Consider the following 13,139-nt stretch of genomic DNA (forward strand, 5'->3'; position numbering starts at 1 on the left):
GCTCTAACCAACTGAGTTACTTGGCCAGGACTCAATGTACTGAAATGTATGGGACGCAGCTAATGTAGTGCTTAGGAGAACATCTATATCCTATATAATAAAAGGCTAATATGCAAATTGACCAAACAGTGGAATGACCGGTCACTATGATGAGCACAGACCACCAGGGCGCAGACGCTCAATGCAGGAGCTTCCCCCTGGTGATCAGTGTGTTCCCACGGGGTCGGGGGGCCACTTAGCCAGAGCCCTGAGCCGCTCACAGCTGGAGAATGCAGCATCGGTGGTGGGAGCCTCTGCCACCTCTGAGGCAGTCAGACATCCCCTGAGGGCTCCCAGACTGCGAGAGGGTGCAGGCCAGGCAAGGGGTCCCCCCACCCCCTCAAGTGCATGAATTTTGTGCACCGGGCCTCTAGTATAGTTATAAAACCCTATATTAAAAAAGAAGAAAGACTTCAAATCAATAACCTCCCACCATGAAAAAACAAGAAAAAAGAACAAACTATATCCAAAGAAAGAGTACAGCATAAAAAGAAATAAATATTACAGCATAAAAAATGGAAGAGATTAGAAAAGACCACTTATTATATGAGTGCATTTATTTATTTATTCAATTATGTTTTTAAAAATATATATTTTTATTGATTTCAGAGAGGAAAGGAGAGGGAGAGAGAGAGAGAGAAACATCAATAATGAAAGAGAATCATTGATCGGCTGCCTCCTGCACACCCCACATTGGGGATCAAGCCCACAATCTGGGCATATGCCCTGACCAGGAACTGAACCATGACCTCCTGGTTCATAGGTCAGTGCTCAACCACTGAGCTACACCAACTGGGCTGTTCTTACTGATTTTAGAGAGTGAGGAAGAGAGGAGAGAGAGAGAGAAACATCGGTGTGAGAGCAGAACATCTATCAGTTGCCTTCTGCATGCTCCATACCGGGGATGGAGCTGCAGCCTGGGCATGTGTCCTGACTGGGAATCGAACCGGTGACTTCTCAGTGCATGGGACCGTGTTCAACCAACTGAGCCACAGTGGCCAGGGCTGCATGAGGGCATTTAGATGACATGTCCAGAATATGCAAATGTAGAGGACCGGAAGTAGATTAGTGGTTTCCAGGGGTTGGGGAGCAGGAAGAATGGGGAAGGACCTCTAATGGGTACAGGGGTTTTTGGGGGACGATCAAAGTGTCCTGAGATAGTGGTAATGTACTATGTACTCTGTGAATGTACTAAAATTATCAACGGTGAATGTTATGGTTTGTAAATAAAATCTTGATCATGGTGTTAATAAAGAGATTTTAAAAACAGGGTTAATTGGGCAAAAGGGTTGGGAGAAACAGGGTTAGAGGCAGCATTTCCCCAGGCAGGAGTGTGAGGGTGCCGGCAGGCCCCGAGGGGAAAGTGTGTGGTGTCTTAAGGGAAATACCGAGGCCCCCGTGGGTGGGGTAACACGTTAGTGCTAGCCCTAGAGCAGTGGGGAGCCCCTGGAGGGTTCCCATGGTCGTCCCTGCAGGGGGGCTGGCTTTGAGAAGAGCTCAGTGATTGTGTGAGAACCGAGGGGCAAGGGTCAGCAGTGCATTTGGGGAGCATCTGCAGTAGCTGAGGTGGGAGGTTATCGTTCAAGGTCACCCTGCCGTGGGAGTCAGGCCTAGGTCCCTCTGGCACCGAAACCTCTGCTCTCCACTGACCCCTGATTGGAGCCCCCTCAGGCATTTTGTTGTTGTTGTTAATCCTAACCTGAGGATGTTTCCCATTGATTTTTGGAAAGAGTGGAGGGGAGACAGAGAGACACACAGAGAGAAACATTGATATGAGAGAGACATACCGATTGGTTGCCTCCCGCACACTCCCCGATCAGGGCCAGGGATTGAGCCTGCAAACGAGGTACGTGTCCTTGACCGGATGAACCCAGAACCCTTCAGTCCACAGGCTGACGCTCCATCCACTGAGCCACACCGGCCGGGCCCCCAGGTATTCTTAGTCAGGGCAGAGCGTAGCTGAGATCTTGCTTGACGGGAGGGTGGTAGGGAAGTGGGCATCACATGAATCGGGCTGACGAGGACTTGTGGCTAACGAGGGGCTAGCCCAGTTGCAGTCAGTAGAGATGGAACAAAAATGGGGGTTTATTGCTAGGACACGAAGTACCTCGCAGAAGCCCAGGCCCCTGGGAGGGCTGAATTAAGCACTTGGACCAGGGGGAAACCCATGAGCCCTCTCTCTGCCTGGCCTTGGCTTTCGTCTCCTGTGGCTCCCCCTCGTCTTTCTCTCACAGCGACCACCTTTCACTTTCATGGCATTTCCGAGTGGGGAAGCTGCCCCCTCCAGCAGTTCCTAAGCTTGCGTCTCACGGTGCCAGAGAGCACTTGAGTTGAGAGACTCAGTCTCTTAGCCCTTTTCCCAGATTGTGAAGGGAGAGATCTCGACATGCCAGCTCGGGCTGGGTGCACCCCTAGGAGAGTCAGCTGGGTCCAGGGGGCGCTGGTTACACTATGAACTCGGGGCTTCTGGGCAACTGAGCAGCCACAGTACGGCCAGGAGAAGAGGGGCAGCAGATGGGATACCAGTTACCTCACGGCCAAGTCCCTCCCCCACTTGGTTTTCTCTTGTTGTTGTTCATCCTCACCCGAGGATATTTTCCCATTGATTTTTAGGGAGAGTGGAAGAAAGAGGGAAAGACAGAGAGAAACATCGATGTGAGAGAGACGCATCGATTGGTTGCCTCCTGCATGCTCCCCATCCTGGGCCTGGGCTGGGGAGGAGCCTGCAGCCAAGGTACCTGTCCTTGACCAGAATTGAACCCCGGGACCCTTTGGTCCACAGGCCGACGCTCTATCCACTGAGCCAAACCAGCTAGGGCCCTCCCCCACTTTGGTAACTCACCGCCTGGGGTCCGTCTTCGCTTAGGGATAGACTGACTACATGAGACCTTATTTTGTCACTTGAACAAACACAGCCCTCTGTCCACCCCCCTCCCCTGTCGCCTTCACTTTCAACCCTGACTGGGCAGGGAACAGTCTGGGATGTAGAATGAGTCTCCCTGCCGCTGAGAGCGCTGTCAGTTCCCACGCCCTGCTGAAAAGGACCCCAGTTATTGTCACTGTCTCATTCTCACCTGCTGTGTGAAACTCAGTGGTGCTGATGCAGGTGCCTGGAAACCCTGGGGATCGTGCAATAAATGGGCCTCTGATTGGGGCCCGGAGGGGACAGGCCACGTCTGAGAAGTCCCGGTGGGAGGCATGAGTGCGGGTCAGCTGCCAGGGACCTCACAGAGCCCCACTGTGTCCTCCGCAGCTCATTCTCTTTCAGCGGGTCTGCAGGTAACGCGTGCCATGCGCACTGTTTTCCTGCAGGGGGCACTGTGGTCAGGAGACTGCCGGGCGGGAGTGGGGGAGTGGTGGAGAGGGTGGGGGAGACCAGGAGCCCTCCCCACACTCCCCAGCTCTCTCTGCAGGGGCAGCCACTTCCAGTCCTGAGCAGTGTGATTGATCCTGGATGGGGCCCTTTCTCTTGCTGGGAGAAGCAGGAAATTGGAGTCCGTCAGTCACAGTGCGCTCAGACATCAGAGCGGGGGCTGAGGAAGGAGGCCGCAGGCAGATAAGGCCTCTGAAGGCTCGTGTCTCTTGGAATTCCTGCAGCGTGTGTGGGAGGCCACGTGGCTGGGTGGCTTCTTGCGGACAGCTGTGTGCTCGCCCCGCACGCTGTCCCCAGGACGGCGGGCACGTGGCCGGTGCCTCAGCACCCAGGAGCGGTCACGGACCTCTCTGTTTCATTCGGTTACAACAAGTGAAGCGAGGTGGGCAGATGGTTTCGGGGGCATCGAACACTGGGTAAGACCTCAGGCTGCCTGGCCGTGGGGAGCGGGGTGCGAGAGTCATGTTTTCCCTTCACAGTCACGTAGCTGGTCAGAGCGGGGGCTGAAAGCCAGGCTTCTCATCTCTGGTCCCAGACTCTGTCCACGCCGAGTGCGTGAGGTTCTGAATTCTTTCAGGCAGAGACGGTCTTTTTCCCCCTGTTTTTTCCTGTCTGTCATCCACCCGTCTCTTCATGAATTCCCTCGTCTTGTTCCATGGAGGAGTCAGGATGCCCAGAGAAGACCTGTCTATTGCTTGGACGTGTAAGAGATATAGAAATACGTATTTATAAAAGGAAGGTAAAGTAGGTACTATATGCCAGAACTATCTGTAGACATTTTATATGGGTTTGCGTATATCTATGTGTATGTCATTACACAGAAACCCATGAAGATACGATTAGGAAAAATGCAGATGAACTAGGAGGTCAGAGTCAGGGTGGGGGTTAGAACACATCCTCAGGCCGTAGAGCTGTACGCAGTTTACTCTGTTTGAACCACAGATTTAGCTCCGAGCTAATTAGCAATCAAAGCAGGAAAAAAAAATATTATGTACACGGTTCATGGGGCCCATAATGAAAAGGATGCCAGACGCCCAGCGCTTTTCCAGGCAATTAGATCGGGAGGAAATTTCTCGCCTGGGTGGTCACTCTGCTGGGCCCCAAGAGGGAAGGAAATACGTGGCACCTATGCCGCCGCTCCTGCTCCTGCTCCTGCTCCTGCTCCTGCTCCTGTTCCCTCACCCTCTTCTGCTCCCGCGTCTGCTCCTGCTCCCGCTCCTGCTCCCGCTCCCGCTCCCGCTCCCGCTCCTGCTCCTGCTCCTTCTCCTGTTCCCTCACCCTCTTCTGCTCCTGCGCCCGCTCCTGCTCCCGCTCCCGCTCCCGCGCCTGCTCCGGCTCCGGCTCCGGCTCCCGCTCCCGCTCCCGCTCCCGCTCCCGCTCCTGCTCCCGCTCCTGCTCCCGCTCTGGCTCCTGCTCCTGCTCCTGCTCCTGCTCCCGCGCCTGCTCCTGCTCCTGCTCCTGCGCCCGCTCCCGCTCCCGCTCTTGTTCCCGCTCCTGCTCCTGCGCCCGCTCCCGCTCCCGCTCCTGCTCCTGCTCCCGCTCCTGCTCCTGTTCCCGCTCCCGCTCCTGTTCCCGCTCCCGCTCCCGCTCCTGCTCCCGCTCCTGCTCCGGCTCCCGCTCCCGCTCCTGCTCCTGCTCCCGCTCCTGCTCCTGCTCCTGTTCCCGCTCCCGCTCCTGCTCCCGCGCCTGCTCCGGCTCCTGCTCCGGCTCCTGCTCCCGCTCCCGCTCCCGCTCCCGCGCCTGCTCCTGCTCCTGCTCCCGCTCCTGCTCCCGCTCCTGCTCCCGCTCCAGCTCCCGCTCCTGCTCCTGCTCCCGCGCCCGCTTCCGCGCCTGCTCCCGCTCCTGCTCCTGCTCCTGCTCCTGCGCCCGCTCCCGCTCCCGCTCCTGCTCCGGCTCCCGCTCCCGCTCCTGCTCCCGCTCCCGCTCCGGCTCCCGCTCCTGCTCCTGCTCCCGCGCCCGCTTCCGCGCCTGCTCCTGCTCCTGCTCCTGCTCCTGCTCCTGCGCCCGCTCCCGCTCCCGCTCCTGCTCCGGCTCCCGCTCCCGCTCCCGCTCCTGCTCCCGCTCCTGCTCCTGCTCCCGCTCCTGCTCCTGCTCCTGTTCCCGCTCCCGCTCCTGCTCCTGCTCCCGCTCCTGCTCCTGCTCCTGCTCCCGCTCCTGCTCCTGCTCCTGTTCCCGCTCCCGCTCCTGTTCCCGCTCCCGCTCCTGCTCCTGCTCCCGCTCCTGCTCCTGCTCCCGCTCCCACTCCTGCTCCTGCTCCTGTTCCCGCTCCCGCTCCGGCTCCCGCTCCCGCTCCGGCTCCCGCTCCCGCTCCTGTTCCCGCTCCTGCTCCTGCTCCCGCTCCTGCTCCTGCTCCTGTTCCCGCTCCCGCTCCTGTTCCCGCTCCTGCTCCTGCTCCCGCTCCTGCTCCCGCTCCCGCTCCCGCTCCTGCTCCTGCTCCTGCTCCCGCTCCCGCTCCCGCTCCTGTTCCCGCTCCTGCTCCTGCTCCCGCTCCTGCTCCTGCTCCCGCTCCTGCTCCTGCTCCTGCTCCTGTTCCCGCTCCCGCTCCGGCTCCCGCTCCCGCTCCTGTTCCCGCTCCCGCTCCTGTTCCCGCTCCCGCTCCGGCTCCCGCTCCCGCTCCTGTTCCCGCTCCTGCTCCTGCTCCTGCTCCCGCTCCCGCTCCTGCTCCTGTTCCCGCTCCCGCTCCCGCTCCTGTTCCCGCTCCTGCTCCTGCTCCCGCTCCTGCTCCCGCTCCCGCTCCCGCTCCTGCTCCTGCTCCTGCTCCTGCTCCCGCTCCCGCTCCCGCTCCTGTTCCCGCTCCTGCTCCTGCTCCCGCTCCTGCTCCCGCTCCGGCTCCCGCTCCCGCTCCTGTTCCCGCTCCTGCTCCTGCTCCCGCTCCTGCTCCCGCTCCGGCTCCCGCTCCTGCTCCTGCTCCCGCTCCTGCTCCCGCTCCTGCTCCTGCTCCTGCTCCTGCTCCTGCTCCCGCTCCTGCTCCCGCTCCCGCTCCTGCTCCCGCTCCCGCTCCTGCTCCTGCTCCTGCGGTGGACCCCACTGATCACGCACGGCCGGTTCCCACGAGGCCCAGGAGGCCGCGCAGTCCCAGCGTGGTGTGCCAGGCAGCCGTGGCCGTGATTTGGAGCCGGCACGCAGGATGAAGCCCACTTGCCTTTTCCGCACTGGGGTGGTGCCGTATTGGCAGTCATGTGCAGAGCCACCTCTGCAGGTGGCATCGGTGGAATGTCCTGTGGACCGTCGGAGGTGTGTTTGCTGGGACCACCCCCCCCCCCCCCCACAGGGCAGTTGGAGTGACCTCTCAGGGTGATGAGGGCGTGAGCTTGTCTGCAGAGGCATGGGACCCACTGAGGGTTTCTGACTCCTCAGTCACCCGCTCGCCCACAGATACTTAGCGAACACCTGTTACGTGCCGAGAAGGGGTGTCTGACCCAGTCTGCTCAGCGCTCTGGCCCCAGTTTAACTTGACTTCCTCAGCGTTGCCCTCCCCGACTCTCCCTCCACATCAGAACTCCCAAGTCCTGTCCCCGCCCCCCCGCCCTTTCTCTGCAGCCTGTATCACAGCCTGTGCTGATGCAGTTCCTTATGTTTGTTTGTTTAGCCTTCCCCCTCCCAAGACGTGGGTTCCAGGGTGGCAGGGACAGCGCCTGGCGTGCTCCTCATTGTGTCCTCAGTCCTCGCCCGGGGTCTAGGACGTCACAGGTGCTCAGTGCCTCTTTGTGGAATGAATGAATGGGAGAGTAAACAGGGCATGGAGATGGAGCAGATGCAGACTGCCCAGTAGAAGATAAAGACATAAACGTAACATAAGGTGGCAAATGCTCAGTGCCGGAGGGAGGGGACAGGGGGAGCCAGGGGACTTCGGAGGAGGAGGGGCTGCTCCAGAGGGAAGTAGAGGTCAGGGCTTCATGGCACAGCACCCTTTGTGGGGTCTGGAAGGGTGAGGTGGAGGTGAGGGGCATCTGGGGCCGGGGCGGGCGGGGGGGGCGGTGGGCAGGAGAAGCAGCAGCGAGGCGGGGCTGGAGGCGAGAGAAGGCAGCATTGCTTGGGGTGCTCTTAGGGCTGTGGCTGGGTGCAGGAGCACCAGGAAAGGGGGGAGCTTGGCCCAGGGGCTGGATTTGGGCAGCAGAGGGAGAGGCAGCAGATTTGCGAGTGGGGCAGGGATGGGGTGAGAGGGGCCCCAGGCAGGCGGGAGGAGAGCTGAGTATGGCCCCGGAGGGGTGGAGGCCGGCCCGGGGAGAGCACACGGCCTTTGCTCCCTGGACCTGGTTTGCATTCTGCCTCTCCTGTGCCTGTGAACCTTGGGGACCACCCTCTGGCAGGACCCCAGAGCAGCCCGAGCCGTGCAGGCCACCCCCTCACCCGCTGCCGGCCTGGCCCAGCCACCCAGAGGGGTTTTGTGTAGCGAGTTCACCAAGTAACACTGTTGCTGACATATTTCAAATTTTACATGTGGATTTATTCAATCATTTGGCACCTACTTTCATGTTCAAACCCATTCGGTGAGGTTTTGCCGGGAGAGTGAGGCGATGGGAGCCGTTGCGTCTGATTCCTGGACCGCAGGATGCGGAGTGATGCTGACGATGCCCACGGTCCCCACACAGTAGTGCTGGAGGCTCGGGGCGGCAGGCAAGGCGTCCTTGCCGTGTTCGTTCTGGTTGCTTAGTCCTGACGACCAGCAACCGGGGGTGGTCAGGGGCGGACGATGGAGCCTCGTGGACAGGCCAGGGTCTGGGATGACCTGGGACAGCGTCAGGCATGTTTGGGGACGTAAGCGCGTGGAGGAACTTTCTTTTTCTTGATAGTGTTGTTGAAAGTATTACATATGTCTCCTTTTCCCCCCATTGACCTCTCCCCGCCTGCTCCCGCCCCCCGCACAGGCCCTCACCCCCCTACTGTCTGTGTCCATTGGTGATGCTTTTCGGGGTGCGCTTTCTGTAGTGGTTTGGGTGGATACTAAGGGAGAAGCTCAGGCGTGGTGACGGAGAGGGGAGACTGCCCCTTATCCAGGGGCCGTGAAGAAGCCCACAGCGGAGGGGCTCCGCCGGGCTCGTGGCTGAGGGGGCGGAAGTCGACCTGCCCGGGGATGAGTACTGGGTGCTGCGAAGGAAAGCAGCCACCTCCCTGGCATCTCTGGGCCCGGCCGCTGCTGGCACAAACCTCAAAGGGGCAGGGGGCACGGGGGCAGGAAGCTCACTTGCAGGGGCCATTCTAACATTCTGTTAAAATGTCAGGCTCGCCCGGCCGGTGTGGCTCGGTTGGTTGAGAGACGTCCCGTGCACTGAAGAGTTGCCGGTTCGATTCCTGGTCAGGGCCATGCCTGGGTTGCTGGTTTGATCCCCAGCCAGCGATCCTACGGAAGGCAACTGATCTATGTTTCTCTCCCACATCGATGTTTCTCTCTTTCTCTCTCCCTTCCTCTCTCTAAGCATGTCCTCAGGTGAGGGTTAAAAAAAAAAAAGTCAGGCTCACTGTGTGGTGCATTCCTACTCCTTCCCATTTCTGGATAGGTGACTTACTTAGGACCCTTGGTTGTAAATCCCGAAGACCCAACTCAAACCAACATAAGCAGGAAGGGCATTCTCTTGGGGGTAAAACAGTGGTTCAGGTACGGCTGGATCCAGCAGCTGCAATGCCATCAGGATCACGCACCTCCGTCTCCGCTCCGCCTGGCTCCATTTTCAGGCTGCTCCCAGGTGACGGCGAGGCGGCCGCTGGCCATCCCAGGCCAGCGTTGTTCTCTCAGGGAAAGAGGGTATTTTTCAGTAACTTTGGCGAGAGTCTCGGGCGGACTCTGTGCTGCTGGGCCTGGGGCACCTACTCCGCCCTTAGCCAGTCACCGTGCCCAGCGGGTGGGGGCATTCTAATCGGTCCACGTCCGCCACATTCCCGTTGAGGGAGCGCGAGGAGGGGCCCGTTTCTCCCACACAGAAGGCGTGGACGTGGTTTCCTGGGCCCAGAGGAGGAATCACTCTCAGAGAAAGGGACGCTGGGCAGACACATGTATGTTCGTTCCCGGAGGCCAGCAGGGGCCCGGCCTTTGCACAGGACACGCAGCGGCCTGCGCCCGGAGCCGCGGTAAGGGCGCGTCTGTGCTGCAGGCCCCAGCGTGCCCGTCGTTCTCAGCTGTGCAGAGTAGGCACACTCGGGCCTCTTCACACCCTCAGATCGGGTCCACCCGGGACCCCCAAACAGAGCCAGCCGTCCCGGTCGCACGCCACTGGGAGCACCAGGAAGGCAGCCTCTTGCCTCTGCGATTATTCCAGGGCTTTGTCCGCGGCCCCTCCAGTGACGGACGCCGCTTACCCCGTCTCTCCGTCCGCCAGGCCCTGGACTCTCAGCTCTGGCTCTGGTGCCTGCACGTGGCCCCGTCCCTGCTGAGGTTCAGGTGTCTTCTCCAGATGCCTGACTTAGCCCAAGGCTCATCTTGATTTTGGGGCCAGCCGCACTTTCCAGCATTGGTCACGTTATTCGTGCCTCAGTTTACCTCCTTCCTGGGGAGCCACACCTAACGAATTGGGTCGGTGTCCCGCCCCCGGGCGCTGAGGCCTCAGGAAGTGATGCGAAGCTGCCGCCCCGTGCACGTCCGCTGGGAATAAATACATGCAATGTACCCTAACCAAAACACCCTCGGAGGTCTGAAACGTGGCCAGACTAAGGAAAATAACACCAAAAAGGATGCAGACGTCCCCAACAGAGGCCTCCCTCCGATAAGAAATGCCCGGTGTCGGTTCCTGTTGGACGACTGCGCTGGCAGGGGGCTCGGCCTCCAGCACATCGGCCGTGGCTGGCCTTGGCCAGGCTTCCGTCCACCAAGGAGAGTCCAGGCCTTGGTTTGGCTCCAGCTGGGCCTTCCTGGTGTGGCCGCCACTTATTGACTTAAGTCTGAGTGATTCAGATCTTCATCGGGGTCGCCCCTGACGACTGTGTGTGCTGGGAGGGAGGGACCTCCTCCTCCCGGCTGGGGCACCAGCAGGTCAGGCCCGGGACAAGCCCCCTTCTGCTCCTGGTAGGTGTTTTGGGGTCTCTGGCCCCGAGGGGACAGGAAGGTGGCTTGTAGTTCCTGGAGCCAGGGGCCCAGTTCATACAGGGTTTTCCCCGGGCAGGGTGTGTGTCTGCTGGGGGAGAGCTGGTTAATGGTTGACTGGAGGCTTGCTTTTCCTGGCTGCCGGGTCCTGCCGCTTCAGAGGAAGAGGCAGCAGGGGTCCGAGAAGATCTGGGGGCGTGCCGGCACCTCCTTGACAGGTGCTGCACTTCCTGGGCCATGCTCCGAGAGACCCCAGGGGTCAGGGGTTCATTTGGGGGTAGTGCGCGGAGGGCATGTCTAGTATTTTGGTAAAAAGTTGGACATCAGATGGGCTTAGGGGGGCCCGGCAGAGAATGGGACCATGTTAATATGACTGAGCAAATTGGAACATTCTGTTGCATAAATATTTTTCTTGCATGTCATGCTATGTGTAGGCACCGGAAGAGGGGCTGCAGGATCTGTGCCCCAAGGGCTGTTTGGGGTCAACCAGGACTAAACCGTGACAAGTCCCCAGGTAACTGTGAGACAGGGCCAGGAGGAGGCAAAAATAAAGCACACGGCAGTATTTCTTAGAGTGTGAGAGGATTTGAAGTGTATTATACAGCAATATTAAGTATGTTACAAACAGAAGCATTTAAAACATTTTAATGATTGTGTTTATTTTCCTGTATATTTGAACATAACTTTTTTCTTCAATTTGCCTTCTGTCTATGGCAAATGATATGGTCTTCTTTTTATGGCGGAGATATAAATTTTCCTTTGAAAATAAATTTAAGTAAAAGAGGGAGTTGGTTTAAAGGGAAGTAGTAAGTACAGAACAGTACGGAGGCCACGTGGGGATGGCAGGTGGCATGGCCTTACCTGAAGTGTGGGAACAGCGTGGCGGAGGGATTCAGAGACCAGGGAAGGAGAGGGCTCGTGGGAGAGTCCGGTGGAGTGGGGGAGGCGTAGGATCCGGCGAGGTGGAGATGGGAGAGGCGAATTCATATTTACAGACTCAGAAATGTGTGTGCAAATCTTGGCATAATCCATTTTGGCTCCAACCTGTGAGTCCGGTGGGGACTGGAGGGTGGGTTTGGACTAGAAGCAGGATGAGCAGTCAGGGGTCTAAGGAAAGGGTATAAGAGGCCAAACTAGGGCCACGGCTGAGGATCCGCAGTCCAGCTACCCAGTCTGTCTCCCACTGGCTCTAGTAGCAGCCTCGAGACATTGGAGAGGGGCGGGTCTGCGGGGCAGGAGCCGAGCTTTGGCCCTCTGTGGGGAGGCAGTGGGAGCTGAGCAGGGGGGCAGGTCAGAGGTGACTGGGAAGGAGGTGCCCATCTTTCCCAGCGGGACCCGCTGGCCTCTTCCTGGTGGCTCCTGGCTCAGGGTGGAATGTTCTGGGGGAAGTGGGTGGGGTCCGCTGGAGGAAGCTCTTGTCTGGGCCAGAGCACAGCGTTCCTGAGGAGGAGGAAGCACGCAGTTTCCTGCCCTGCAGTTTGACCCAGGCAGCCTGGCCGAGAGCCCAGGCCACGATTTCACTCACCCGTGGGCCTGCGGTCATCTGGGTCATGGGTTCCTTTGTTTAACTCTTCCATTTCTTCCCTCTAGTGCAGAGACGTTCACCAGGGGTTCAGAGACGGGCTTGGTTTGAAAAACGGGCGTGGGTTTTTTTGTTTTCCAGGTTTGTTTCCTCTGAGGGCATACTGTGTGCTCGGCACGGTGTCTGGTGGTTTTACTCTGCTGTCAGAGTTCACCTGGGACACAACCTGTTGAGGGAGGCGTTCTTACCTCCATTATCCACGAGAGGCAATAGGGTACGGGGGAAGTCAGTGCCAGGATCGTACAGCTGGAATGGGCAGAGCCTGATTCCAAACTCACCCACTGGTGCTATCTGTAGGAGTGAGACTGTAACGTGGGAAAATACCTCACTGTCGGTCCCCCCCGTCGAGGTGTGGGGCTGCACCGTGCAGTGTGCTGGGGTGCCTCTAAAATGGGGGTACTGACAGCACCCAACAGCGTTGTGGTGGGGGTTACCTGAGTGACGATGCAGGCAAGGTGCTGTATACGTGTTGGGTGCTGTTACTGCTGGTATTGCATCAGTTTTGCTGGAAGACACGCTGGGAGGGTATCACTTGGGTGGGACAGAGCATTGCTGTAAAATGATGTATATGGCATAGAATGACATCAGAGACCGTTCGCCTGTGGGCTGGCTGTTTGGGGCCACACTCCTGGCCCCTGGGTGTTGGGGGATGCGGGTGTAGGGGTGGGAGGAATCTGAGTTCACTTCCCTCTGTCATTAGCCTTACTCAGAATCAAGGTGCACTTTGCTATGTTCATGGACTCCCAGGAGGCCCCAGGTCCTGATCTCGCCGCCCAAAGTCGGTGCCAGGGAGCTTTGTGTCCTAATTGCCCGTGACCTTAGCTAGCTGTTCTCCGAGTTACTTTCCAGCTCTAGATTCCGAGAGGCCTCTCCCTCTCTGGCAGTTTTTCCAGGATGGCTCTCTTCCTGGAATGCCTGCCCAGTGCCGCCAAGTCCCTGCTTTTTCCTTTTAGCCCTCCACCGACGCGTCTCCCTTTGGGAGCCCTCTGGGCTGCTGCAGAGAGGAGTTTAACTGCACCTGCACTCCGCTCTCTGTTCTCTGTACAGTCCCCGTGTTTATTAGGGCCAGCGTCTGATTCACTCAGGATCCATCCCGCTCATGCGCGACCCTCACGGAGTGTACACACCAA

The 13,139-nt window shown here is 58.8% G+C and overlaps 1 protein-coding gene across 8 annotated transcripts in view; it reads left to right on the forward strand.

The window, feature by feature from the left end:
• Positions 1-13,139, forward strand: part of RPH3AL (rabphilin 3A like (without C2 domains)) — a 126,002-nt gene that overhangs the window by 18,439 nt on the left and 94,424 nt on the right. Inside the window, exon 1 of one of the 8 annotated variants that reach the window (XM_079797368.1) lies at positions 3,554-3,828. The exons of 1 other annotated variant lie outside the window; for it this stretch is intronic. In XM_079797368.1, the coding sequence (XP_079653494.1) occupies positions 3,803-3,828 (26 nt within the window). In that variant the 5' untranslated portion in view covers positions 3,554-3,802. Of the gene's footprint in view, positions 1-3,553; positions 3,829-6,411; positions 6,647-10,039; positions 10,410-10,594; positions 10,646-10,885; positions 10,942-13,139 lie in introns of those variants that run through there. 6 more of the 8 variants (XM_079797367.1, XM_079797374.1, XM_079797369.1 and 3 more) reach the window with 6 other exon arrangements.

The sequence above is a fragment of the Cnephaeus nilssonii genome (genome assembly GCF_951640355.1).
Source record: "Cnephaeus nilssonii genome assembly, chromosome: 19".
In the NCBI taxonomy this organism is placed as follows: domain Eukaryota; kingdom Metazoa; phylum Chordata; class Mammalia; order Chiroptera; family Vespertilionidae; genus Cnephaeus; species Cnephaeus nilssonii.